General features: G+C 38.4%; 2 protein-coding genes across 2 annotated transcripts; both read left to right on the top strand.

The window, feature by feature from the left end:
- The first annotated feature begins 659 nt into the window (after positions 1-659).
- gon4la (gon-4 like a) lies at positions 660-19,233 on the top strand. The gene is made up of 27 exons (XM_032581365.1): positions 660-940; positions 1,096-1,123; positions 1,220-1,452; positions 2,174-2,397; positions 3,385-3,459; positions 3,546-3,596; positions 3,676-3,729; positions 4,217-4,312; positions 4,898-4,990; positions 5,063-5,218; positions 6,278-6,488; positions 7,259-7,360; positions 7,552-7,592; positions 8,193-8,293; positions 8,374-8,557; positions 9,271-9,357; positions 9,474-9,651; positions 10,296-10,446; positions 11,142-11,289; positions 11,368-11,484; positions 12,447-13,127; positions 13,917-14,009; positions 15,429-15,626; positions 15,695-15,838; positions 17,025-17,266; positions 18,108-18,210; positions 18,289-19,233. Exons 3-27 carry the CDS (start codon positions 1,245-1,247, stop codon positions 18,370-18,372), a joined length of 3,822 nt encoding a protein of 1,273 aa, XP_032437256.1. The 5' UTR covers positions 660-940; positions 1,096-1,123; positions 1,220-1,244; the 3' UTR covers positions 18,373-19,233.
- A 681-nt stretch (positions 19,234-19,914) lies between these two features.
- Positions 19,915-26,793, top strand: pdia8 (protein disulfide isomerase family A, member 8). Its single transcript, XM_032581370.1, has 13 exons — positions 19,915-20,198; positions 20,860-20,938; positions 21,027-21,144; positions 21,875-21,982; positions 22,067-22,193; positions 23,139-23,252; positions 23,327-23,452; positions 24,223-24,405; positions 24,508-24,616; positions 24,949-25,077; positions 25,610-25,689; positions 26,002-26,059; positions 26,147-26,793. Exons 1-13 carry the CDS (start codon positions 20,035-20,037, stop codon positions 26,234-26,236), a joined length of 1,485 nt encoding a protein of 494 aa, XP_032437261.1. The 5' UTR covers positions 19,915-20,034; the 3' UTR covers positions 26,237-26,793.
- Positions 26,794-26,971: the final 178 nt, after the last annotated feature.

The following is a 26,971-nucleotide window of genomic DNA, read 5'->3' on the forward strand; positions in this document are numbered from 1 at the left end:
TTTGTCATTTTATCTTTACTAAACTGACTATCTGCAGAATATGCTTTGTGTTGTTGCTATATTGAAATAGTGGAAAATCAGCATCATTAGACGTAGTTCAGGTTTTGTTCTCTCTTTACTCTCGTTCGTTCTTCTCTCCTCTCCTTTTCTCCTTCTCTACCGTATTTTGTCACATCATTCTCAGAGCTCCCCCTTCTGTCCTTTTCATGCAATAGCAGAACATAACACTTGGTGTCAAAATCAATGTCCCTTCAGCTCTAGGTCTAAATTAAAACTTGGCTGGGTTATAAATATCTGATTTAATGAGACTGTGTGGCCGCTAAAAGTCATGTTTTTTATTTTTATTTTTTTCCAAGGGCAAATCTGTAAAGACTAAAGTCCGCATCTCTTTCCAACTAAGTTTAGCAATGGCAGGAAAACAGACAGTAAATTACAATTTTAGCTTGAATTGGTAGCTATATAAGCCCCTCTGACCGCTGAGTGGAGCCAGGAAGTGACTTGCTGCCGAAAAGTTATAAAATGTGTTCACGAAGCTCAATGATATTTACACGAGCGGCTTGCCATATTTTCTAAAGTTAACGTATATCCAATAAATGTACAAACGTCTTGCCAGACACACCCAGAAAACGCAGATTGATGGCGTCACGTCGGCGCCGCGACGCCGGAAATGTAGTTCTTTTTTTTTTGGAGGCAGAATAGCCTGATAGTTGTGGCGGTAAGCTTGTGTGAGTAGCGATGGATCCTGGTGGTTAAGGTTCCGTCCACCCAGAAGCGACACCGGGCTGATAAAGACTCCTGGACGGGACGTTTTCACCGGAAATCGGCTGCGTTTGGAAGGAGCGGTCCGTTAGCGTTAGCCGCTAACCGGCTGGAGTGTTGTTAGCTTTGTAGCCGCATTCTGGGCTTCTTATCAGCCTGACCGCTCGGAGACCCAACAGGCGTGAGTTTATTTATCTGTGGGCGGCTGCTGATCAGACTAACTGCTAAATATCAGGATCCAACATTAACTTTAACACTAACAGCAGCTCAGTGAGAGGTTGCACTGCTGCTGGTGACCAACATCTGCTGAAATCTAACATTGTTTTCATTTTACAGGAGCTTCAGTCTGCAGCTGGAAGAGGCAGTGAGTTTCCTTTTTAATTTCCTGACATTTTGTGCATTGTGAAGTGTTTCTATATATCCAAAGTTTAATTAAAGGATGTTCTTCTGTCTGACTCAGAGATCAGAGGTCATGTTTCTCCACTATGAGCTCAGTCCGAAAACGCCTGAAGTTAAGCCCAGCCAAGCAGCAGCATGCCTCCAGCAGCTCCGGTGTTGGACCAGCGCCGCTCAGCTCTGACGATGTTCTGCTGCTGCCACCAGCTGCTCCATGTCAGGCTGAGGAAGGGGAGGAGGAAGGCTACCTGCTGGTGGAGGAAGACACCACTGACTCCAGCCTCATCATCACTATGGGTAACACAAACATGATGGTCTTCCTGTCTTCACATTCAACATTGATAAACTACTGATTGTTCAAGCTGGTTCTGAGAAAAAATATGAAGACATTTTATAAGTATTATTGTACTTTTCTCTATTTTATCATGTTGCAAACATAAACTCTAATGTGTTTTAATGAACACAAAATGTTTAACTGAGGTTTTTTTTTAAAATATAGCATTCATTTGGAATCAAAATAAGGTAGAGCTGAAACTAATGAATATTTTAGTAATTGTTTATTCTGATGATTATTCTGTCTTAATTTTTTTTCTTTTTAAATATTGGAGAAATAAATAAAAAAATGTAAAAAAGGGAATATTATTACATATTAGATTTTTTTGGGAAATTGCTGCAGTTGAAATTAAGTATGTCTTAGTTTTTAATTCATATTATTATTTTTTGGTATTTTCTGCCAATTTTATAATTTACTTTTTTACCAAACTAAATTTAATATTTTCTTTTATCTTTTATCTACGTGTGGTTGTAGTGAAGCACCTTAATCACCTGCGGTTGCTATAAATGTGCAATATAAATAATCTTTGACTTAAATGATTCCTGTTGTTTCAAACTACAACTATTTGAACTCTTGACAATGTCCATATTAAAATCCTAATAAAAACACTGAAATTTGTGGTTGTAGCACAACAGAATGTGGAAACTTCTTCTTCTACTGACAACTCAAACATCTCTGTCTCAGAGGACAACCAGAAGGAAGTAAAGGCTCAGAGGAAGAAGGCGGCGAAGCGGAAAAAACGGACGCTGAACGAGAAGGAAGTTGATGATCAGGGCAGGAAGTCAGAGACGGAGGAGGAGGAAGAGACGGGCGTGGAGGTGGAGATCGACAAAGATCTGGACCAGGCTCTGGAGACGAAGTCCAAGCAGCACAACCTGACCACTGTGAACGTTAAAAACATCATTCATGTGAGTTCTGGCTGCACAGATTGAGGCTTTTTCTGTCTTTTTTTCCATCCCAAATACAGACGGACTCTCTGAGTGTCAGGACAGAAATGTTGTTTTCTAACAGGGGAGAAATTTTTACTTTTACTTTTTTGTTTTGCAACTAAAGATTATTTTAGGTTATTTGATTATTGTATTGTTCATTCTAACAATTATTTCGATAAAAAATTGTCACATTTTTCTACAGGCTTTTCATTTAATTGCTTAAGCCTTTTTGATACAAAATTAGTAATACATTAAAAATGCAAATAAACAAATATTTAATTAAATAAATTTAAATCATTTCTTTTGCCTGAAATGCAATAATTGGATTCCTTTAGTTATTTTGAACTGAGTGAAACTAAATGTGCCACATTAGAAGTTAAACATATTTGCAGATAAAAATGTTTTCATCTTAAATGCAAAATTTATTGTATTTTGAAATTTATTGTAACTATAGTGTAAAATGTATTTTATTGTATAAATTTGTTGTATTTTGTACAGTTTTGGGTTAATTTCTGCTCTGAACATATTGTTTTTTAGCACATTACCTTTTTTGAGTCTGTATACTCCAGTTGACAATTAATCAATTTCTAAAGTAGTTGATGATTATTTAAATAATTGATTAATCACGATTACTTTGATTAATCGTTTCAGCCCTAAATGTTGGTCAAGTGGTTAAATCTGTGTTTAACCACTTGACCAAAGGAAAAGTCAAACACAATGTCTTTAACAAAAAAATAAATAGACTAATAAAACATTTAAAAATCTGTTTAAAATCTTATTTAAAAAAATAAATTGTAAAACAACGCTGTAAATAATAAGCATAAGTCGTTGTTTTTGTCCTTTGAGGAACATAAAAAGACACTGAAATATTAAGTTATTCAGTTTATTCTATTTATGGTGATTCATGCAAGCAAAATAAAATGTTTTGATCTGTAATGTTTGTTTTTTTGTGTGTTTGTTTTCCAGGAAGTGATCACCAATGAACATGTGGTTGCCATGATGAAGGCGGCCATCAATGAGACAGAAGCTGTTCCTCCGTTTGTGAGTCTCCAGTTAAAAAAAACCCATTTAGTGCAGCTCCAGTAGAGTTCTCACATTCTTATATTTATGAGTATTTTCTGTTTCAGGAGCCAAAAATGACTCGGTCCAAGTTTAAAGAAGTGGTGGAGAAGGGTGTGGTGAGTCTTTTTCTGAAGAGATACATGATCTGAAATGCAGCTGCAGCGATAGTTTGTTCATGTTTCCGTTTCCCATCAGGTGATTCCCACCTGGAATATCTCACCCATCAAGAAAAGCAGCGACGCCACCAAGGTAAAACACAACAATGCACCATTTTTACCATGATATGTCAGTCTGAAATTTTCTCTTCTGTAGTAAAAACCCACATGTTGGTTTTTATAATTTCTATTTAATTTTGGTATATCTGTTTAACTCATTAAAAACGAAACAACATTGTAAATAATTCAAGAACAGGAACTTTTTTTGGTCTATTCAAATCACGGATGTCCAGACTTTTTGTCAAATTATCATTTCAAAAGTGAAAGAAATACAAATATAATTTTTAAAAACTAAAATCACCAAAAAAAAGTTTTTGTTACTTACTAAAAAATAAACTAAGCATGAACTGCTTTATTTAAATAATCCATTTTTTTGTTGTAGGAATGGGATTGAACATTTTTTTGGGAGATTCCGTTTATTCTCTTTTACTATTTTTGGATTTCAAAACACTGTGAAGTTATAAAGTATCTACATGTTGTCGATAAATTATGAAGTTTTGCCCCAAATAATTTTGTTTCAGGCTCCTCAGTTTGTGGACATCCCACTGGAAGAGGAAGACTCCTCTGACGAAGAATATCGCCCAGACGAGGAAGAGGAGGATGAGACGGCTGAAGATGTGAGGCTCTGATTTTAATGGCTACATCTCATTTATTTTCATTAATAATTAATTCCTGTCAGTGCTGGAGGGTATGGCTGACAAACGTATCCCAATGCAGGCGCTTCATATCAGTCAATATTGATAATTATTGATTCATTGTTCTGTTTTAAATATCTGGATTCTGCCAGACTAGTGACAGGACCTTTTCTGTTTTGTCCAGTTTTATTCCATACTGTCGTTTTCTATTTTTAAGTTATGAAGCACAGTAGTGAAACTTTAAGCTGCTGCTGTGCCAGTTACCGAGTAGGTTGTTGCTAGGTAACCATAGATTGAGTGAGTTGCTAGGTAACCATTGAGAGAGTGAGTCAGTTAATTACACCAACCTGGTTTAGCCCGCCTTCAGAGGTCGAGTTGCTAAAGTCTTTCCTTTGCCTACATCTCCTAGAATGCTGTGCGGTTCTGGATCAGAGTTCAGTGAAATTATTGAGTATTTGGTTAGACGTATTATCCATTGATACTGATCATTTGTCTATAGCTATGTATATTATTGGTTTATTGCCCAGGCCTAATTTTCTGTTGTTTTTATTTATTTTCATTATTCAGACGTTCCAGGAGAGCGACATGGAGAGCACAGCTTCGTCCCCCAGAGGGACTCGGCTGAATCGAGCCGAAGATGACAGCTGCAGCCCCTGGCAGGTAGCAACTGACAACCACAGGATTGGCTGAAAGTCGCCATTATCTACGGTCACGCTGTCTCTCTTTTGTCAGACGTCTCGAATTCGGTCCCGGCGTCTGAAGGACGGGTTAATGGGGCCCCCTCCTCCTCCTAAAGCCCCGCCCTCCAAAGGCGCGACGGACAGCAGCTTCCTGGAGAAGCTGCACGCTGTTGAGGAGGAGCTAGCTGGCTGCATGGAGCCGTACCAGGTAACTGTAGTAGGGCCGTCCAAAGCCTTTTTGGGGCCCTAAGCAGATTTTCTTTTGGGGCCCCCCATTACAAGAAACATGTCAATGCCAGACACTTCATCATTCCGAAACTACTCTTTATTTGTAACATACCTGCTATCATTAGCATCATCTGTAGTTAGCTTACATTATACCAGTGTTATTGTGATTTTCAACTTCCATGAATAGCAAACTAAAACAAAATTTTGATTTTGGAATGGAGAGTAGCAGTAACTAGTTACATTTACTCAATTAATTTACGTGAGTAACTTAATTGAGTTACTCATGTAACTCAATTACGTAAGTTGCGTTTGAAAAATTTTTAAAATGTACTTTCAGGAATATTTTTACTACGCTGTACCTTTTACTTTTACGTGAGTAATTTTTTTATTAAGTATTTCTACTCTTACTTGAGTAAAATGTCTGGATTCTCTATGTGCTGAATGAAAAATAAACATGTTTTCACCAAAAATGCACCATAAGCAGACACACACCTGCAATTTTTGTTAAAGTTTCATAAGTTTTTTTTATTGAAATAAACTGATTTGGAAATAATTATATTGCCTGATTTTGTTATTTTTTTATTACTTCTATAAATTATTGTCAGTTTGGTCCTTAAAATACCAACATTTCCACTTAACCTTATATTTTGATCCATCTGATTATGTATTTTTTAAATATTAAATGATTGATAATTTTATCAGTTACTTAGTACTTAAGTAGATTTTTTTTTAACCAAATACTGTTTTTTACTTCTACTTGAGTAGTTTGTTGGACTGCTACTTTTTACTTTTATTTGAGTAAAAATATGCCAAAGTAATGCTACTTTTACTTGAGTACAATTTTTGTCTACTCTGTGTGTCTAAGTGTGCCATATTATTTCAACTATTTGAAGATTTATGTAAGCCTTAATTTCAGGACAAAGATGATTCTGATGGGCTAAATAGAAAAACATGCCACACTTTTCAGATTTTATTTGTTTAAAACCTTGAAAACTAAGCTTAATTTGCTTTCTACTGGTTATTAATCTAACTTCCTCAGCCTATGTCTGAGTCAGAGGATGAGTCCGGGGTGATGGCGTACCGGACCCGGTCCAAGCGTCCTCTCCGCAACGTCCCGTTAGGCCAGCTGGAGGCGGAGCTCCGAGCCCCCGACATTACCCCAGATATGTACGACTCCAGCTCGGCGCCGGAGGACCGGGACTGGACCGACTGGCTGAGAGGCCTGATGAGCTCAGACGTTGATAACGAAGGTAAGCGATCGTCGTAAGGTTAGTTAAAAAAAACAAACTTACAAGTAATCGTTGATTAATAGTAAATAAAATCAGTTTCAGTCGATAATGTCGACCTTATAAGTCTTAGACCTTATTTTAGTGTTGTAGTTTGGCCGCCATCCAGCAGAGGGCGCCGCTGGGCATTCTTAAACGGAGCCATTGAGAGAAATAAAGATGGCGGAGATAACACAAGAACGGCAAAGAGTCACGGTCCAACCAGAGTCCGGTGTGGGATGGAAAGTGAACTTTATGCGGTTCTGTTTTGAAAAATAAACACTCGACAAGCTCCTTAAGTTTCGCTTTAATAACGCTCATTTAGTCGAACTGCTTGACAGGGAAGCGTCAACTTCTTATTTAAAAAATGAACTGATGACAGAAAAGCGGAGGAAAAAAAACAGTCAACCACAGACAATACTTATGGATCAACATTAAGTTTTTCTTATATTTTATCCTTTTCATCTTTTTTTTTATTTAGCAATCCAATAGACTCCTTTTTTATTTTATAAATATGTCTAATTTTAATATTGTGAGAAAGCCACACTGTAAAAATGTAATTATGTGTTTTTTAAATTCAGCATATTATGAAACATTTCGCCCTTCATTAAAAATTATTGGCCCTCTTGATACAAGAGAAAACTCAGGTTTTTAAGAAAATGGTCGCTAATCAAATAATCATTAATTTATGAAGAAGATTAATCAACTTTAAATTAAGTCATTAACTGATAAGAAACTTTGTCTCTATCTACCAGAGGAGTGTGACGATGAAGATGATCCAGAGTACAACTTCCTGGCCGACATCGATGAGCCCGACCTGGAGGATTACCGTGACGACAAGGCCGTCCGCATCACCAGTCAGTACAGATCGCCTGTAAACTAGTCATGCAGCTTCACTGTCAGTCATCAGGGATGAAACTGTCACTGTTTCCTTCAGTTTGTGTGAATATTTTCCCCTGATTTCTAAAAGTGGCTTCATTAGTCCTTCATCTCTGAAAGCTGTTTCTCTTTTGAAATCGTGAATGATGGACGTTTTTCTCTCCTTCAGAGAAGGAAGTGAACGAGCTGATGGAGGAGCTGTTTGAAACGGTACAAAACTCTCTTCATTCATTCATTCATTCATTGGTGAGCTCACTGGTAATGAATAAACTACCAACTGTAAAGAAAGTATCAAATACTTTTTCTGCTTTTTTTTTATTACTATTGATCCTTGTGGTAAAAGCATCAGTTTAATCTGGAGCTGAAGTGTTTCCAGGTTTCACTAAGGATAGAATGAAAAACATTTATGTTGCAAGATGGTTTTTCCTTTCTCCATCTATCCATCTGTCTGTCCATTTGTTCGTTCATCTATCTGTGAATCATTCTTTTCTCCTTTCAGCATATTTATCTGTCCAATCAGTCCATCCTGCCCATTCATAAATTCATAATAAATGTTTCCATTTAGACTTTTTTAACAGTAACTGAATTTTGGGAATTTGAGTTTGGAAAATGAAGGAATTTTAACATAATAAAAGCTACAAACTGATTTATTTCCTTAACTTAACCCTCTGATCTTCACGATTCTTGTAAAGTTTAATGTTTGCTAAAAAAGAAAAGCAGCTGAAGGTTTTCAGAGCTTATGCTTAGACCGGATATAGCTGTGTTAGCGCTAACCTGAAGCTAATGTTCAGATGTGTGTCTGTGTCTCAGCTGAAGGAAGACCTGGCTGGACAGGAAGTGGATGACGAAGATGAGGAGCAACAGGAGGAAACTCCCGCTTTTCAGGCCTTAACGCTGGAGGAGCAGCGCGTGTACGTAACACACTGACGAGCATCGCTATGACGATAGGGAGGCGCGTTTACTTCCTGTTGACTGCTGGTTTCTACTTCAGAGACGCGGCCGAAGACGAGGCTGAGGACGAGCCAATCACAGGGCTGCGAACGGTGAGGCAGCAGCTGGCTCTGATCAGGAAGCGGCGACAGACAAACCCGATGTTCAGTGCTCAGAGTCCAGAACCGTTCACCCTGACGCTCAGCCCGCAGCAGCAGCAGCGGCTTCAGCAGCAGCTGCAGCAGGTACCGATCCGGACCGGGTTCTGCTCTGCACCAGAACCTCAGCTCAACTCTGAGCTCTGACTAAAAGTGACTTTTACTTCAATTATCTGTTCTGTGAGTAGTGCAATGGAGTACTAGGACTAAGATACAAGAATTTTAGTTTAATTACGTGAATTTAGTCATAATATTAGCAGAATGGACACACAATTTTACCAGAAGAACGATTTAAAATTACAACAAAATAAAAAAGTTTTATGGATAAAAGCTTCTAGCGTTATCAAGATCTAACTTACAGCAAATTATTAGGTCTATACTAGGGGGGGAAAATAAAAGTGAAAAAACTAAAGTTACAAGAATAAAGTTGTAATATTATGAGAATAATGTCATAATTTTACAATAATAAGGTTGCAATACTATAACTGTATTCTTGTAATATTGTGACTTTATTCTCTTAATTAAAAATGTTTTAAATCGTAGTCTGACCCTAATATTAAGTTGTAGATTTGACCTGAATTCAAAATCCAAATAAATAAAAGCTGTAAAGAACGCTTGTCAAACAAGATGGCCGCCCTGGGCGCTCTGATATCACTCTGAAACATGGAAACACATTTTCATATTTCAGGAGTGAATTAGTGGGGGAAAAAAATAAAATTTTCCAAAAATAAAATCTTCAAAAATTCAATAAATCAGTTTCTCACCCAGTCCGACCTTTGACCTTTCTCTCTGTGTCTCAGCACATCCAGCTGCTGACTCAGATCAACCTGCTGGCCTCACCTGTCCCCAAGCTGCACAGTGAGGCAGAGACCACCAGGCAGTTCCTGGTAACTTGCTTTCTCCACCTCTAGATTAAGATTTAATCCCAGGTTTCCTCCATTTGGTTCGACTGTCAAACTGTAGGGAAGACACTGCTGAAGACGTTTCTGTTCTCATCTTTCAGTTTGAGTTGGACATGTTGGCTCAGAGGGTAGAAATCTTCAGGTCTGCAGATGATCCCGGTTTCCGCAGTGCTTTCAGAACCACTAACCTGCAGGGGGCGCTGGAGCTTCTGGAGGAACTGCGGCAGACGCCCATTGACTACCGGCCGCAGAGCCACAAGCCCGACGGCAGAGGACACAGTGAGTGTCTGTCCGACCCTCACAGCGCGACCACAAGGCCTTAAAACGTCTTAAAATCAGTTATATGAAATTAAGGCCTTATAATGTCTTAAATTCATCACACACAAAAACTTACGTCGACTTTACGATCTTAAATTTTGACGTGGCATCCCCAGAACATTTTCATAGAGGTGGCCAGATCAGGCCAGTAAAAATTTTAGGAGCTAAAAAAAATAAAACAAGACATTTATATAATTTTATTTTTAGAATTATTGGGCTTACATTGTTGAATAAGGTTACTCTGTGTGCCTTTCTAACACATGGACATGATTCTCTGGAAGATCCAGAGGGGCACCCAGTTTCTTTTAAGAGGGGCTCATGTCCCCTCTGTCCCCCCACTTTGGGGCGCCACTGGTGGCAGGACTATTTCATCTCATATATTTTATGTGGGATTTTTCTCATGGAGCTTTACTATCAGGCAAAAGTTTGAGTTGTGTGCAGACATCAGACATTACACAATTTTGGTTCCCTGCCTTTCTTTTGTACATCTCTGTGGTGATTAAACTTTAAATTTTATTTACAATGGTTTTATAAAGTTAGAAATGTGAGTTGGTTTTCAGTACAGCAGCCGTACGGTTTCAGTTTGTGTTTTTCGGTCTCTTCAGTGCGCTGTTTCCCCGTCATGCCAGCTGAGCTCGCCTGGCTGTTCGCCACGCGACCCGTGTTCCTCTACCCTGAACTGCTGCCTTGTGTCAACCTGGACCCAGCGATGTACTGCCCCCGCAGGACGGCGGCCTTCACTGCAGCAGAGGACTGGTAACTAAAGAGAGAATCTACTTCATTGAGCTGAAATTAGAGATTCAGTTCCTGGTTTTCCACAAGATCTGACCAAGGCAAATAAATCATCTTTTATTGATTAATCAAATTTTTGAAAATTAAATTTTTGGAAAATCTGGATTCTTTTCTTCCAATGCACTCTTTGGATTTTCATAGTTCAGAGTGATGTCAGGGAGCCCGAGGCCGCCATTTTGTTTTGTAGCATTTTTACAGCTTATATTTATTTTGACTTTGAGTTCAGGTCAACTTTATGACAAAATATAGGAGTCGGGCTAGGTTTTTTCTTTTTCTTTTTTTTTTCCTTCTTACAAAAATAAATTCATGATGTTACCAGAATAAGATTATAATATTTAGAGAATGATATAGTAATTTTAAGACGTTTTTCTGGTAAAATTGTGTCTTTCTTCAACAAATATTATGATAATATTCTCATATTAAAACAAAAATTCTCATAGGTTGGCTTACAATAAATAACTGCCAGTAAATAAACGATAAAATAAATAAATAAAAGCCACTTAAATTTTTTTTGGTCATTTGTAGTTTTTTTTTTTTTTTAGAAAAGAAAGCAAGAAAAAATAGATTAAAAAATAAAACTTACTTTAAAGTGTTAGAGGGAGAACCGTAGCAAACTGGGAGTTGAATTTGCGTGGGTTTTTTTTATCTTTTCTCCTCAGTCTGCTGGTCCTCGGCCTCAGGAACATGGAGGGAGCCTGCGACCCGCCAAAGCTTGTGTCTCAGTTTCTGCTCAGGAAAACCGTGGTGCAAGTCCGCCGCAGGATCCTGCAGTGCTGCAGACCTGGAAGTCCTGACAACATCGTAAAAGTACGAAAAAAAAAATAATCACTTGCAGAGAAAACCATCCGCTGTTCTCATTAGTGACCGACTCCTCCTCCTCTGCAGGCCTTCAGGTACCAGCAGGTGGTGTGGCCCATGCTGGTGGCCTCCAGTAATGTTGACCCGGCCGAACTGCGCCCCCCGGTGGCGAGAGACGAGAAGAGCATGCCTCTCTGGCTCGTGGTATTAAAGCAGTTTCCTTCAACAGAATAAAGTTACAGTGATGGAGAAGAGCTAAAGAAAACCATAAAGTCAGAGGTTCACAAAACAAACAGAGCTTTATTTAAACAGATTTATTTATGAGATAAGTAAAAATCATCAAACTCAACCAACAGAAGAAATCAGAACTAAATAGAATAGAATATTCTGTATTGATCCCCAAACTGATCAATAGGTTATTAGTTGACAAGCTACTTTGTCAAAGGTGTTAAATGTTAATGATACAAATATAACCATAAGCAACAAAATTTAGAAGGTATATATAGAGCTCTGGAAGAAATGAAGAGCCCACTGCACTGAACCCCATTAAAACCTCCTGGTTATTGGTTATTGTCATTATTAAGCTCTGCATCTTTTTAGTTATTTTGACCATTTCCCATTTTCTGCTAATAAATACAAAATTTTTGCTTGGAATTTCAGATACATGGTGTCAGTAGTTCATAGAATAAAAGAACAATGTTCATTTTACTCAAACATAAACCTATAAAGAGTAAAATCAGAGAAACTGATAATTTAAAGTGGTCTCTTAATTTTTCCCAGAGCTGTATATATAAACCTAAGATTAATGCAAGTAATTCAAATATGACTTAAAATAAATAAATAACAAGCATACACATGTAACTATGTTAATCTATAAATAATCTCTAAATGAGTGAAGAGAAAAATTTGATTTAAATTCCTCAGAGTTGAGCTTGTAAAGTCTGATGTCTGCAGGCAGAAATCAATCAAGTTTATTTGTATATATGCACATTTCAGCAACATGGCAGTTCAAAGTGCTTTACATCATGAAAACATTACATTAATAGAAGCCTCTCTGTTGTTTTTTTAGGGGTTACCACCCCTTTAAACCTTTAGGAATGATTTTCTGTGGTGCATTTTGGTAAAATATCAAGTCACCCTTCAATGTTCTGTTTTTTCTTCTCCAGCGGAGCCTTCCTGTTATCTATCCCGTCATCAAACTCTTCAACAGCCCGCCCGGTTCCTCCCCGGAGGCGCCGGCCTTCAGCAGGCGGGGTAAAACCCGACACCTGACGCTGCTGCGGTCCAGCTACAGCTTCCCGTCCGGGACCAGGTACCCGCCTCGCCTCCCTCAGAACCTGGACTTCAAACGCATCGGGTTCGTCCTGCTGCAGCCGCCGCCGCCCGCCTCGCCTCCGGACGCCTCCGATGGTCCGGCCGACCGCGCCTCCCATGTCCTCCTGAAGCGCCTCCTGCTGAGCAGGAAGGAGCAGAACTCTGACATCATCATCACCTCCACCATCTCTCTGCCGACGACGGAGCAGATTAAATACCACTGCAGGACGCTGGCCGGCCTGAGGAGGAGGAAGACGAGGCTATGTGCTCCTGCTGCAGGGAAACCGAGCCTGAAGGAAGTCGCTTCTCCTCAGGGTTCTGCTTCCTGTGTGGATGCTGTTGATGAAGATGAGGCCACCACTGAGGAAGAGCTGGAGGAGGAGAGCGACATGCTTCTGGTTTTATCCGAATCTTCGCCCAGCGCTGCAGGAAGCGTCTCCCATGACGACAATGACGACCTGCTTGGTCCGGCAGAGTCAGAACCGCAGAGGAAAGCAGCAGAAGATGAAGATGAAGAAGACGCCCAGCAGCAGGTAAATTAAACTCTTCTTCTTCTTTTATTGTCACTGTGCTCAAACGAAACAAACAAAATAAAAAAATAGCAACTCTGAGGCTAGTCAAAAATTTTTTATAAAATAATATTATATTTTAATATTATATATACATATTATATTAATGATTCCATTTATAACCAGAGTTGAGTAGCAACAAGTTACATTTACTCAGTTGCAATTTATTTGAGTAACGTTTTGGAAAATAATTACTTTTAGGAGTATTTTTACTACGCCGAACTTTGTACATTCTGCTGTGAAGTACTGCTATTTATATTTCAGTAATTTTTATCAGAAAGTATCACTACTGTTAGTTGAGTAAAATGTCTGGATTTTCTACCCACTCAATGAAAAACAAACACGTTTTAACCAGAACTTCACCAGACACACGTCTGACGTTTTCTGTTAAAGTTTCATAAGTTTTTTATTAAAGGAACTGATTTGGAAAAATGTTTCTTCTCCCTGATTTTATTTTGTAATTGCTATTTATATGAATTATTTTAATTTCAGTCTCTAAAATACCAAAATTTCCACATAAATTTACATTCTGTTTCGTCTGATGGTGTAATTTTTAAATGCTAAATGATTGATATTTTGATCAGTATAATTTTTACCAAATATTTTTTACTCTTAAGTAATTTCTCAGATGGGTAGTTTTTACTTTTACTCGAGTAAAAATTTCGACGAGGTGCTACTCTTACTTTAGTATAATTTTTTGCTGCTCTACCCATCTCTGCCTGCTGCCGCGTTAAAATCTAAATCTGTTTTCAGGAGAAGTTTTCATCGGAGGAAACTGAGGAAGAGGAGGACGATGGTCAGAGGGAGTCGGAGGACGTGGTGTTCGCTCAGGATTACCTCCACAGAGTAAGAACAGAAATACTCCTTACAGTACATGGAGAAAGTATTCACAACTCTAGAGGTTTTCAGATTACAGCCATGAACATTATTTATTGTTTTGTTGGAGTTGAACTCCACAGAATAACACGAAGTGATGCATAGCAGGATGAGGAAGTGATGCACGGTTTATGAAATTATTGTTTTTATTTGTCCACAACCCGACTCAGTAGTTTATAGTACCACGCTTTGCTGCAGTTAAAGATGTAAATAACTGGTTGTGATAAGCAAAAAATCAGTTAATTGGATAATAAATACAAATTTAATAACAGCTTGAAATTTATGCATATAAAATCAAGGCCTTAAAATGTCTTAAGTTCATTGGGGAAAGTAAGTTGGCTTTAAATTCATTAATCAAGTTTTAGATTTTGTTGTGGCATGACTGTTTAATCTCATTTGTTTTGGTAGTTTTTTTCACCCAAAACTTTGACTTGTATCCAGACATCTTCACTGCGCTCTGGGATTTGATTCAGTTGTGGCTACTGGTAGCTAGCTGATAATATACACTTGCTAACTAGCTAGATTTTTTCTTTCTTTTTTTTTTTACATCCATCATGAGTACAGCTGCCTGGACAACATTCATCTTCGCCATTGGCTCTCTTCTGATTTATTTTTTGGCTATTTTATTTCTTACATTTCTGTTACTTTGCAGGTCTTAAATTAATTCATAATGGTCTTTAAAAGTCTTAAGTTTGAGTAGGTAAAACCTGCAGAAGCTCCTTGTTGGTTTGTGATAAACTTTAACCTATAGCTGAACAGTGTGGCTTAGAAATGTATCACAATATAAGCGTTTCATATCAGTCAATCAATAATTATTGATTAGTTGTTGTTTTTTTTAAATATCTGTAATATTTCCAAACTCCACGTAGTTATATTTATGAAGCAAAGTGGTGAAACTTTAAACTGCTACTGCGCAAGTTACTCCACTGGTTGTTGCTAGGTAACCAAAGAGTGACCATAGAGTGAGAGAGTTAAATGCTTTAGATTTTATATATATATATATATATATATATATATATATATATATAGTTTTAGTTGATTCCACGAATTTGGACATTTGTTTTTCCCAGCATAGCACAAAAATTTAAAATAAGTAAATAATAATAATAATTACTAATATTAGTAATAATAACTGTACAACAGTAAATAACAATTAGCAGTGTTTGTCTTAAAAACTCACACATATAAGTATGTTGGTAAAAATACATTCAGGATTTAAAACGCACAACTCTAGAGACTGTGTGTGTATTATAAAGATATCAATAGATATTTATAATAAGTATTGATCTCATGTCTATTGCTGTATATTTATTATTGATTTATTGTCCAGCCTGTTTTAAACTGGACTTTTTCTCTCTCTCTTCTCCGTTCTGACTGGTTCCTGTGTAGGTGTGTGAAGCGGTCCAGGTGCGTCCGGGCCTTTCTGAGCAGCTGCTGCAGGTGTTGGATGAGTTTTCAGCCTTGGGGCCCTCAGGGGCCCCGGAGGTTCTCTATGACAGGCTGGGCTGTTTGCTGCGGCCGTGGCCTCAGCTGCTCAAAGACTTCGCCGCCTTCCTGAATCCCAGACAGGCGCGCCGATGTGGACTGGTGAGTGGAGTCTCTGCCACAGTGATTTAGTTCAGGAATCAAGCTGAGCTGCTCTTCCTCTCCACCAGCTGCTGGAGCAGCGGCTGTTTGAGCGCAGCCGGCGGTTCCTGAGGCGGATGGGCCGCAGCCTGGGGGAAAGCTCGCCGCTCTACCAGCAGGTGGTGTCTGTGCTGCAGGGAAGCTCCGCCCCCTCATCGGAGGACGTGGACAAGGTAGGCGGTGAACACAGAGCCTTCTCGGGAATCGTTTATTTTATTGGTTACCATGGTAACCATTAGTGGCATCAGTCTCTGTGAGTATTCCCAAGATCTATGGTTCTCAGCAGGGGTGCACTGATTTATTGTCGCCAGGTTCCCTAGATCGGCCGATATTTACATGTGAAGCCGATCTTATCTACCTCAGTAAAGGTCTAAAAATCAACCTCTGTCCTCTTCTGCTCGGCCATTAGAGAGATTTGACTGACAGACCGGCCCACTAGTTTATGTCTGCATGTTTCCAGTTAACAATAGCCACACCACTTTTACCAACTCAGTGACTGTCTTGCTGTATTTAGCGACATTTAAGACAAAAAAAAGGCATTTTAAAAAAATTGAATCAGCAGGTCAGGCTTTTCAAAGATCGGTAATCGGCGATCAGCCATAAAATTTCAATCGGTGCACCACTGGTTCTCCAGCGACACGCCAAACACAGAGGCTACTGACCTCAATTTATTTGTTCCCGCTTTGATTCCTGGACCATTTGCTTCCTCTTCATCCAGTCCATGTACTGTTTATGAAATGCAACCAGTGCCATAAAAAATTATGCATTATATATGTACTACTTATTTTAGTAGTCAATTAATGTAGCGATTTGTATGATGATCAATTGATTAAAGAGTTTGCTCATTATACAGATGTTTCATTTATCCACTTAAGATTTTTTGTTGCAATATTAGAAATGGATTAAAGGTGCAAATGAACCAATAATTAATTTCCATTTTATAAAAGTAAAAAAAAAAACATTTTATTGCTTAAAGTGCAATAACATTACATTTCTTTAGTGAATTTAAACTGGGTGAATATATAAAAAATTCCACTTAAAGAGTTTTGGATAAAACATATGTACAGACAAAAGAGTTATTATTTTAAAGGCAAAATGTATATCTATATTTTGTACAGTTTTGGCTTAATATCTTCTCTGAATTTTTTCATCAAATGGTCTTTTTTGAGCTTATCTTCAGTTAATTAATTAATTATTAAATCAATTGACTATTATTTTAATAATCGATTCCTCACAATGAATTGTTTTGGCCCATATACATAGATAACATACAACATTCTTCTAATTTTTATGATTATTTTGTAATTTGTTTCCGTCTTGTTGGCCCGTCTGTCTTCTCTTCCTGCTGTTTCCTCTCAGGTTTCATCTTTGCTCAGGAAGCATCCAGACCTGCAGGACGAGGTCCAGGAGATTTTCCAGCAGCTCCACAGCTGCTCCCGGACCGCGGCGGACTCCGCCTGTCAGAACCCCAGCAGCGGCGGAGGGGAGCCCATCGACGCCTTGGTGGAAGGTGATGAAGATGACGACAGGGAGCAGCAAGCGGTTTGTGCCAAAAACATCACAGTTTCCTCCAGTGGAGAGAAGGTCGTGGTTTGGACCCGGTGAGAACAGATCACATGTTTATAAAAGTTTCATAAGATCAGGACGTTTTTGTCATGTTTCTAAATTCTCTTTCCAAGAAATCGGAGTTCAAATTTAATTGTGCACACACTGAAACATTTAAACTACCAACTGAGAAGCTAATGCAGCTAATTTTCTACCTTAATGTTCTGTTGTAGAGTTTGACCTGACCTGCGTTGTGTTTTTATATTATAAAACTGCAGAAAGTAGCACAGCATTGTGAGGTGGATCGAAAATAATAAATATAACTGTGAAATGCTACGTTCTGCTAGCGCTTAAATGACTGATCAGTTAATCATGATCAATCAATTTCTGAAATAATCGTCAACTTATTTTGTAATTGATTAATCGTTAATTGGAGTATACAGACTGTAAAACAGGCCAAACTCAGAGCCAATCTTAACTCAAACCTACATTTAATTTAAGAAAAAAAATACTTTAAATAATGTTCTACCCAAAACTAACTGGTTATCATAAAATTACTGCTTCAATCTCCAAACATTATGGCTTTATTCTGACAATATTAAAACTTTATTTTCGTTTTTTTTATTTTTATTTTTTATTGTAGCCTGACTCTTTCATCACAGAGTTGACCTGAATTCAAAGTCCAAATAAATAGCAGCTGTAAAAAAAAAAAGCTTGTTAAACAAGATGAACTATGGAAATCCAGGGAGAGCATTGATGAAAAAAAACAAACAGATTTTTCCAAAAATGTAATCTTTAAACACCAAAAATTATTTTAACCTCTAAAATTGATTAATTAATCAACTTTGTTAAATCAATTAATCGATCAGTTTCAAGCAGCTGTTCTTCCTGTTTCAGTGAAGCTGATCGCGCCATCCTGACAGCCTGCCAGCAGAGAGGAGCCACAACGAAGACATTCAGACAGGTGTCCGCCTTGCTGGGCAATAAGACTGTCAAACAGGTGAGAGTGGGCGGAGCCTCAGTGTTCAGGTGCATCGCCACTTCCTGAGCTAAACTGACGTCACGTGATTTCCTGCAGGTACGACTTCGTTTCCAGGACCTGATGAAGCTTTTCCTCTCCGCGTCCCAGAGGTCCAGCAGAGCAGAATCAGCTCCGGACTGATCCGGAGGCTCCTGGAGGAGTTTGTTTCTGACCACAAAGTGGATCCGTTTCTGATCCGGTGACTTCTGATGGAGGTTTACCTGAATCCAGCCCAGCAGAGGGCGCTCATGAGCCGCAGCTGATTTAGTTCAGGACAGGTCACTTCCTGTGAGGGGATAAACACAGAATCACAGCTAAAGTTATTCTTATTTTAGTTTTGATTTGACCCTGGTGCTGTGAAAAAGGTTCTGAAAGTCCAACTTTCCTCCGAGCTTTAACCCTGAATGTGCCGGTCACTGTGAACATCTTAGGAGGGAATTCAGAGTGTTTGTGCTTCTGGTGAACCAGCTTGAACATATTTATTGTTGTGTGTGTTTAATATGTCTGTAATGACCTCAGTGATGTTGGGTTGATGCTCTGAAGGTTTTGGTTTCAATCCTAACATTCCCACTGCCGAGCTGAAGACATAAGGAATGAGTGTAAAAAGTGATGCTGGCGCTCTCCATGTTGGGTTCCTGGACTCTGAAATGCCTTAAACATTTGGTTTCCCTTCATTCTCAACACATCTGTTTTTACTGGCAGCTTTAATTATTCAGGATTGGTGGTCAATAGCCCTTTAATAGCAATTAACATAAGTTAGTATTCCCTTAAGTAGAATTACAACTTCTTTTTTTGCTGCAACTTCTACTAGCAAGTGGTTTTTATACTAAAACTCTGAACATCAGAAGAAACAATTATCTTGTCATAATAGAGCAAAAAGAAAACTTTTCAAGAGCCTTGATCACATCTTCGATGAAGATTTTCTTGAAGTGACTGCTTATTTGTATTTAACATGGACAAAAAAAACCACATTTAATAAAAATGTCCTATATTTTTTTGAAATATTCTTTCTTTTTCTTTTTTATTTGCATCAACACCAAAACAAATGTAAAAGACCTTTTGCAGATGCTACAGCAGGAGTTTACAAACTGCCTTTTAATTGTATTTATTTAATTCCATCATTTAAAAAGAATATTTAATGGGACATGTATTTTATAGTACATTCACATTACAAATTTGTCTTTCCCACTGTCTAAAATAAATTCTACCAAATACTAAATAAATGTATTTAAAGTTATTAGTAGAATCATCTATGCATACTTAATATACAATCAGGGGATAAAATAATTATAGTTTTTGATCATAAAAAGTGAAGGAACAGTTCTTTAAAATTGATATTCTGTTTGACCAATGGCGTGCTTACATCACATCGCTTACATGTCGCAGGACCAATCAGAAAAGAGATTTTTGCATTTCTCTCCATATGTCCCGCCTTCTATTTGGCAGTTGCATATTTATTGGCATCTTACAGAGGAAGCTATCGAAAGCTATTTATACTTCAAATTAAAAGCTGTTACTTTGATTTGCAAATTAAGGAGTATTATTTGGAATCATTTTATGTAAAATTAGTACAAATGTTGAGTACCGGGTACCTCTTTTTAAAGAGATGGCGTCGAGAGATAAAAATAAGAAATCATTGTTAAACCGTCAGCTATTATTTTGCTAGGTGTGACCGGAAATGTCTGTATTTCGAGGTAGCTTAATGCTAAATGTAGCGACAGTCTTCCTCGCTCAGTGACAGCTCAATTTCCTTCGTGTTTGTTTATTTTTCCCGTCACATTTCGGTCCCGCTCTGTCTTCCTTATGACGCCCGTCATCCCCGTCCTGTCCGCTGTCTCGCTGGCGCTTGTGTCTCTGTGTCCAACCGCCCTGTGCGCGCGCAGAGACGTGCTCGAGCTCGGGGACGCGGACTTCGACTACCTGGCAACGGAGCACGAGACCTTGCTGGTGAAGTTCTACGCTCCATGGTAACCGTTTCTCCTCGCTCCGGACATCCAGGCAGTGGGTTTGATTTGTACCGTATGCCGCTGCAGGTTCCTTGGATTTTCTCATTAATTCCACTTCAGAATATCTGGATTTTAAAGTTGCATACGATTAAATACTCTGCCTACCATCTAGCTACAAGAATATTGCGACTAATCTTTGAAACTAAACATCCATGTTAAATGTCTATTGCGTTTTGGGGCAGATATTAAACGTTTTTTATAAAGCTGTCAGCTACTAATTCTTTTGTTTTGTTCATCCATCCGGCTCCCATCAATCGTTCAGTCTATCCACCCATCTATCTGTCCATTCACCTATTCATCCCTCCCTCTATATTCAGTCCATCTATCCATTCATCCAACCATCCCTCTTCTGCCCATCCATCCATCCATCCATCCATCCATCCATCCATCCAATCAGCCGATCATCTTCAGTCCATTTATCCAACCAACCATCTTCAGTTCATCCATCCTCCATGATGTTCTGGTCTTGTTCCAGTGTGTAAAATTCTGGAAAACCTTTGTTGGATTCAGTGGGATCAGAGACTGATTTGAGCCTAGACAGAGAGCAGTACACACCTCCAATCAAGGTTGACTCCATACTTGTTTACCTCTCGTCTTTTGTCTCATTTCTTTTGTCTCTCAGGTGCGGCCACTGTAAGAAACTGGCTCCAGAGTTTGAAAAAGCAGCGGGTCGACTGAAAGGAATCGTTCAGTTAGCAAAGGTTTGTTAATATTGTTTCTATTGCTGTTGATGTTATCATCACAAACAGAGAAAAATAGAGGTTTGACTCATTTCCCTCTGGCTGCCAGGTGGACTGCACTGCTAACTCTGAGACCTGTGGTCGTTTTGGCGTCACTGGATATCCGACTCTGAAGATCTTCAGGTCTGGGAAGGACTCTGCTCCGTATGATGGGCCTCGCTCTGCAAGTAAAAACATAAAACAAGAAAAACCGATTTAAAATTTAAAAACTAGAGGCTGTACTAGGTATAAAACCAGCTGTTCATTCTAGATTTATATCCTGATAGACATCATATGTCCAGAAAAATAGTCACTCCAATGGATTTAGACAGACTTTGTTTCAAGGTTCTAATAATAATAAAATAAATATATACATTAATATATTTATGCAAAGAGATTAAGAGTACCAGTAAACCAAAATTCATTAACTGGATTAATGAAGTATCCACAACTCTCCTAATGAAAAAGATTACTTGCAGTATAAGGGGAATCTATCACTATTTCAAAACTTTGGGCTCCTTTTGTTTACTACTTTTAGTTACTAGTGATCCTCTGTAGTGTCCTAAAATAACCTTCTTTCTTTGTAAACTTCTCTTTGTTCTGTGTGAACTGCATACTTGAGTTTGTATTTTTTGAAACACACAATAGTAAAATAATTTGGACTAATCCTTGAAAAAATAGAGAACCATTTGTTGTTTTGATTGTTGTTGGGTTTTGTTTTTTCTCTTTTCTCATGCATTGTCTATACATCTCATAAATAAGTGGCTTGCTAGGAAAGACAATTTATTTGCACTTGACATTTACTTCAATGAGAGGGAATGTTTTTTTCTGTAGCATTGGAAGATTTTTGAAAACCCAATAAAAGTTCTGTTGGAAAAAGAGTTAAAAACACTGATTTGTGTTGATATGTTTGTTCAGGTGGGATCTACAACTACATGACGAAGCAGACCGGTCCAGACTCACTCCACCTAAAGAGTAAAGAAGACCTCCAGAACTTTGTCAACAACTATGATGCCAGCATTGTCGGTATGATACCGCCTGTCCTTTTGGGCTGGGTCCGCCTGGTGGCGCTGTCGCTCTCTTATATAGTCATGTGTTTTTGTTCTCCAGGTGTTTTCTCAGGTACCGATGCGCCGCGTCTGGATGAGTTCTTGAAGGCGGCCGGTCTGTTGAGGGAACAGTTCAGGTTTGCTCACATCACTGACCTGCAGGTCGCCGAGGAGCAAACCCAAACCGAGTGAGTTTTCAGACACAAACACTGAGAAACACAAAGTCTTACCAAGCATCTTTGGTCCAGTTTCTAGTGCCAATATCTTCATTTTGTTTTGTTTTTCAAGTTTACCAGCTTACAAGTAACTTTTTGGGAAGATTTAGGAGCTTGTTATATTTAATAACAAATTATTTAGTCAGAGTTGGGTAGTAACTAGTTACATTTATTCAGTTACATTTAATTGAATAACATTTATGAAAATAAGTACTTTTAGGAGTATTTTTACTACACTGTACTTTTTACTTTTACTTATGTAAATTTCTGGATTCTCTACCCACTGTGAGTAAATTTACTAAACAAAGAACAAAAACTTGATTTAACCAGAAAATCACCAGACACACTCTGGCAGTTTTTGATGAAGTTTTATACGTTTTTATTGAAATAATCTGAGTTTGAGACAAATTGATTTTTCCTGATTTTTTTGTAACTATGTTATTTATATTAATTATTTTCATTTTGGTCTTTAAAATACCAAAATTTCCACATAGCTGTATTTTGGTCTATCTTATTATGTAATTTTTAATATTAAATAATTGACGTTTGGATCAGTTAATTATTACCAGAGTCGCTTTTTTACCAAATACTTTTATACTCTTTCGTGAGTAATTTCTAGGATGGTTAATGTTTACTTTTACTTGAAGAAAAATATGTTAACTACAATTTTCAAGTACGCTACCCTCCTTACAACAAGACATTTCAAAGCAGTATTTACATAAAACAAACTGTTTTTCTAAAAAGTTACTTATAGGTTTGTTTGGTCTCAATTCAAGTGTACAAAGATATTTTCACTAGAAACTACACCAGAAATACTTGGTAAGATTTTGTGTTTTTGCAGATTTACACATGTTGAGAACAGTTTTCAGAATTAAATAATTTTGCGGCTTTTTCTTTACTTTTCTTTGTTTTTTCCAGGAGCGTTTTGCTCTTCAGACCTCCCAGACTGGCCAACGCCTTTGAGGACAGTGTCGTTGTCTTCACGGATTATCTGACCATCAGCTCTCTGAGACGCTTCATCAGAGACAACATGTGGGACTTTTTCCACTTCGCAGATAAATCTGTTTTTTTTTACTTGGTTTTATTCTCTGTTTTTCTGTGCACAGCTATGGTCTCTGTCCTCACATGACTATGGAGAACAGAGACCGCCTCCGGGTTCATGACTTGCTGACTGCGTACTACGACTTGGACTACCATCACAACGTCCGAGGGTCAAACTACTGGAGGAACAGGTGACACACCGTCACACAAGACGGATTTATTTCTGGGTTTCTGTCTTTGCATGCAGGCTACAGAGTCTTTCTGCAAAGTTTTTTAATGCTCAAACAAGCAATGGTTTTTGATTCCTTCATCTGAAGCATTTCAGTGTCAAGTTTTTAAATGGTTATGTACTTATGGCTCAGCAGACGATCAGAACTGTCATGTCTGGAGCTTCAGCAGTTTGATCAGTGAAAGACAGATCAACTGTTCAGGGAGCAATATTTACATTTCCTCTGAAAACAAAGATCCAACAACTGGTCAGGTGAAGCGAACTAATATGGATGGTTGGAGGGATGCATGGAGGGATGATGGAGGAATGGATGGATGGATTGATGGTTGCATGGATGGATGGATGGTAGGTTGGGTGGTTGGATACTTTAATGGATGGATGGAGGGATGGTTGGATGCTCTGATGGATTATTGGACATATTGATTCCTCTCTGATCGATTATTGGATCCTGATTTGATCAACTCTTACAAATATTTTAACTTACCATGAAAACGGTCATCAAATCCAGTTTTGACTGGTCAGCGTGAAAAGATGTTGGATATTATTTCATTTTAATAAACGCTGAATACTGAAGCAAACAACTTCTTATTGATGTGTCGACACTTTACTGGGTTTTATCAATAGATTCTGGTGCAACCGGCCCTTTAAGAACGCTATGGCCCAAAATAAAAATGAGTTTTCTGCCTTGTAGAAAGAAGTGTTCATCTCTCTCCTCTTCATGCTTGTTGCCAGGGTGATGAAGGTTGCCTCCAAATACAGTGGGCGTGGCCTAATCTTCTCAGTAGCCAATAAGAGGGACTTCCAGGCGGAGCTGGAAGACGACTACGGCCTGGGGACCGCGGATGGCGGCGAGCTGCCGTTTGTCACCATTCGGACCAAACTGGGCCATAAGTACACCATGAGGGAGGAGTTCACGTAGGTAACATGGCCGACTAGGGCCGCGTGCTGCTGCGTCGGCGTAGAGCCAAACGCGTCTGGTCGCCTTCTGGTTACCCAACCTGACGGCGTGCGTTTCAGGAGGGACGGCCAGTCGCTGGAGCGGTTCCTGGAGGATTACTTTGCAGGTCGTCTGAAGCGTTACATCCGATCAGAACCGGTACCGGAGAAGAACGCCGCTCCTGTGAAGGTGAGATGGACAGTAAGGCTGTGTTCGTTCACTCAGCAGGAAAATGCAACAAAATCCACTTTTTTTCCTGCATTTTCTTAGATTGTAAAGTAAGAAAGACCCTGAGCCTGTCGCCGGACGATAAATTGTCCCAGACTTTATCGCGATAAACGATAATATTGTTGTTTTGAGGCCATTTTCAAGTAATGGTAGAATAATGCAAGAAAACTTTCTCAAAACTCAATAAACTTTAAATTCTAATGAACATTTAACACTGGAAGTCCTTTAAATGATTGATGGAATGACCCGTGGAGGTTCTGCTGTGACCTCTGACCTCTGCTTGTCTTCTGCAGGTGGTGGTTGCCGAGTCGTTTGATGACATCGTTAACGATCCAAATAAAGATGTTCTGATCCAGTTTTACTCTCCGTCGTGTCCACACTGCAAGAAGTTGGAACCGGTTTACAGGGAGCTGGCGGAAACGGTACAAGATTTGGGTTTTTTGTCGCATTTAAGGCGTAAAACAAAACGGATTTAGCTGCAGCAAACTCATCGTTTCATTAGGAACAAACTACACCTCCAACTAGGGCTGGGCAGTCAATCGATTTTATCAATTGGTTGAATTTTTGAGGATTTAATATTTGGAAAATCAAGAGTTTTATTTCCATCAATGGATTTCCATAGTTCAGGGTGATGTCATCAGGCTGAGGGCGGCCATCTTGTTTGACAAGCATGTTGAACAGCTTTAATTTATTTGGACTTTGAATTCAGGTCCAAATAAATAAAAGGCTAATGACAATGTTACAAGAATAAAGTCTTAATATTTCCAGGATAAAGTCCTAATATTTGGAGAATGAAACATTTTTATGAGAACTCTAACATAAAAAATAACAAAAAAAATTATTATTCAATATTAAAAAAAAGTTTCTCGTAATTTTAAGAATTCTTCCGGTAAAATTGCATCTTTATTCAGCTGCTATGATGACAGCATTTATAATCTTCCTCTGTTTTCTCAGCTGTATTCTGATCCAAACGTCGTCGTTGCCAAGATGAACGCCGTCAATAACGACGTCCCGCTGGGATACGATGTCCAGGGGTGAGATTTCACTTTTTATCCTAGATCAACTTTTACACGTTTTATTACGTAACAACCAGACTCATGGATTCTGTTCCTCGCAACTTTTCAAAAGTTTCTCATTTTTATTCTTATTTATCATTAATTAATCTGTCACAATAAGGAATTCATAGATTAATGGTATGACAAATTAAAATCAGCACAAATTTGCTTCTCTGTCATAAAATGTCAGTTAAATCCATTGAAGTTTGAGTTTGTAAAGTGAAATAGATTTAAGACGTTAAGAAAACTTTCAGTAGATCTTTATTTTATGCTGTTTTCCCCTCTTTCCAGCTTTCCAACCATTTATTTTGCTCCAGTGGGTAAAAAAGATGATCCTGTTCGATACCAGGTAACTCTCAGCCGGTCCAGGTTCGGTTCTCTCAGGTGCAGCGGGTCGTCTCATGAGGTTAGATGACGTCTCCTGCTTTTTTTCCAGGGAGCTCGGGAGCTGAAGGACTTCTTGAAGTTCCTGAAACAAGAAGCGAGTCACAATCTGGTGCTGCCCGGGTTTAAGGAGGAACTGTGACATTTGTTTACCCGTCGATCTTAACCGAGAAAGAATAAATCACGATGTCAGTGAGAAACAAAGGGACAAAGTTAGTTCTGCTCTCTCTGACGGACCTGATGTAGAATCAGTGTGAACCTCCACAGAACCGAGTCTGCCCACATTTCTTTCTTTATGCCCAAAATAACTTCTTATGTTGCCTCACTAGATTTATTTATGTATTTATTTATTTTTGAAGCCATCACATATGCATTGGGTTTATTTTTTGTATTTTAACCCAAGCTGGATGCTATATTTATTTATTTATCATGTGTACAATTTGTATATGGTGCTTTGATGTATTTATTTATATTTTACGAGAGACTTTAAGCTTCTTGACAAACTAACAGATGTGATGATACTGATCCTGAACTCCGCTCTGAGCCTTTTTACTCTGTAATCTCTGCTGGGACTGTTTAATAAACTGTTAACTCACATCTGGCTGTTTAAATAAGAGCTTGTGTACTTCTTAAATGAGTGATGGCGTATGAAAATCTGTTTTAAAATTTTTGTTATTATTAAATGTGAAAATAAGTCTAGGTTAAATGTATTGTTGTTCCTCCCTTTATTTTCTATACTTCAACGTACAATAATAACCCTCAACAATAAAAGACTGATTTATTAACGCTGCAAACCCATAAACATAGTCTTAAAACATTAATTTACCGGGACAAATGTGTGTGTAGTGGTGTCAAAAATAATGTTAATATCTTTATT

This window comes from Xiphophorus hellerii, chromosome 13 (genome assembly GCF_003331165.1).
Source record: "Xiphophorus hellerii strain 12219 chromosome 13, Xiphophorus_hellerii-4.1, whole genome shotgun sequence".
Taxonomy (NCBI): Eukaryota; Metazoa; Chordata; class Actinopteri; order Cyprinodontiformes; family Poeciliidae; genus Xiphophorus; species Xiphophorus hellerii.

Excerpts from the sequence above, each read along its gene's own strand:
- gon4la (XM_032581365.1), top strand. The coding sequence starts at position 1,245 with ATGAGCTCAGTCCGAAAACGCCTGAAGTTAAGCCCAGCCAAGCAGCAG. Across the intron at positions 2,398-3,384 it reads ACGTTAAAAACATCATTCAT|GAAGTGATCACCAATGAACA; the intron begins GTGAGTTCTGGC and ends TTTGTTTTCCAG. Across the intron at positions 7,361-7,551 it reads CAAGGCCGTCCGCATCACCA|AGAAGGAAGTGAACGAGCTG; the intron begins GTCAGTACAGAT and ends TCTCTCCTTCAG.
- pdia8 (XM_032581370.1), top strand. The coding sequence starts at position 20,035 with ATGACGCCCGTCATCCCCGTCCTGTCCGCTGTCTCGCTGGCGCTTGTG. Across the intron at positions 24,617-24,948 it reads AGAACGCCGCTCCTGTGAAG|GTGGTGGTTGCCGAGTCGTT; the intron begins GTGAGATGGACA and ends TGTCTTCTGCAG. Across the intron at positions 25,078-25,609 it reads ACAGGGAGCTGGCGGAAACG|CTGTATTCTGATCCAAACGT; the intron begins GTACAAGATTTG and ends CTGTTTTCTCAG.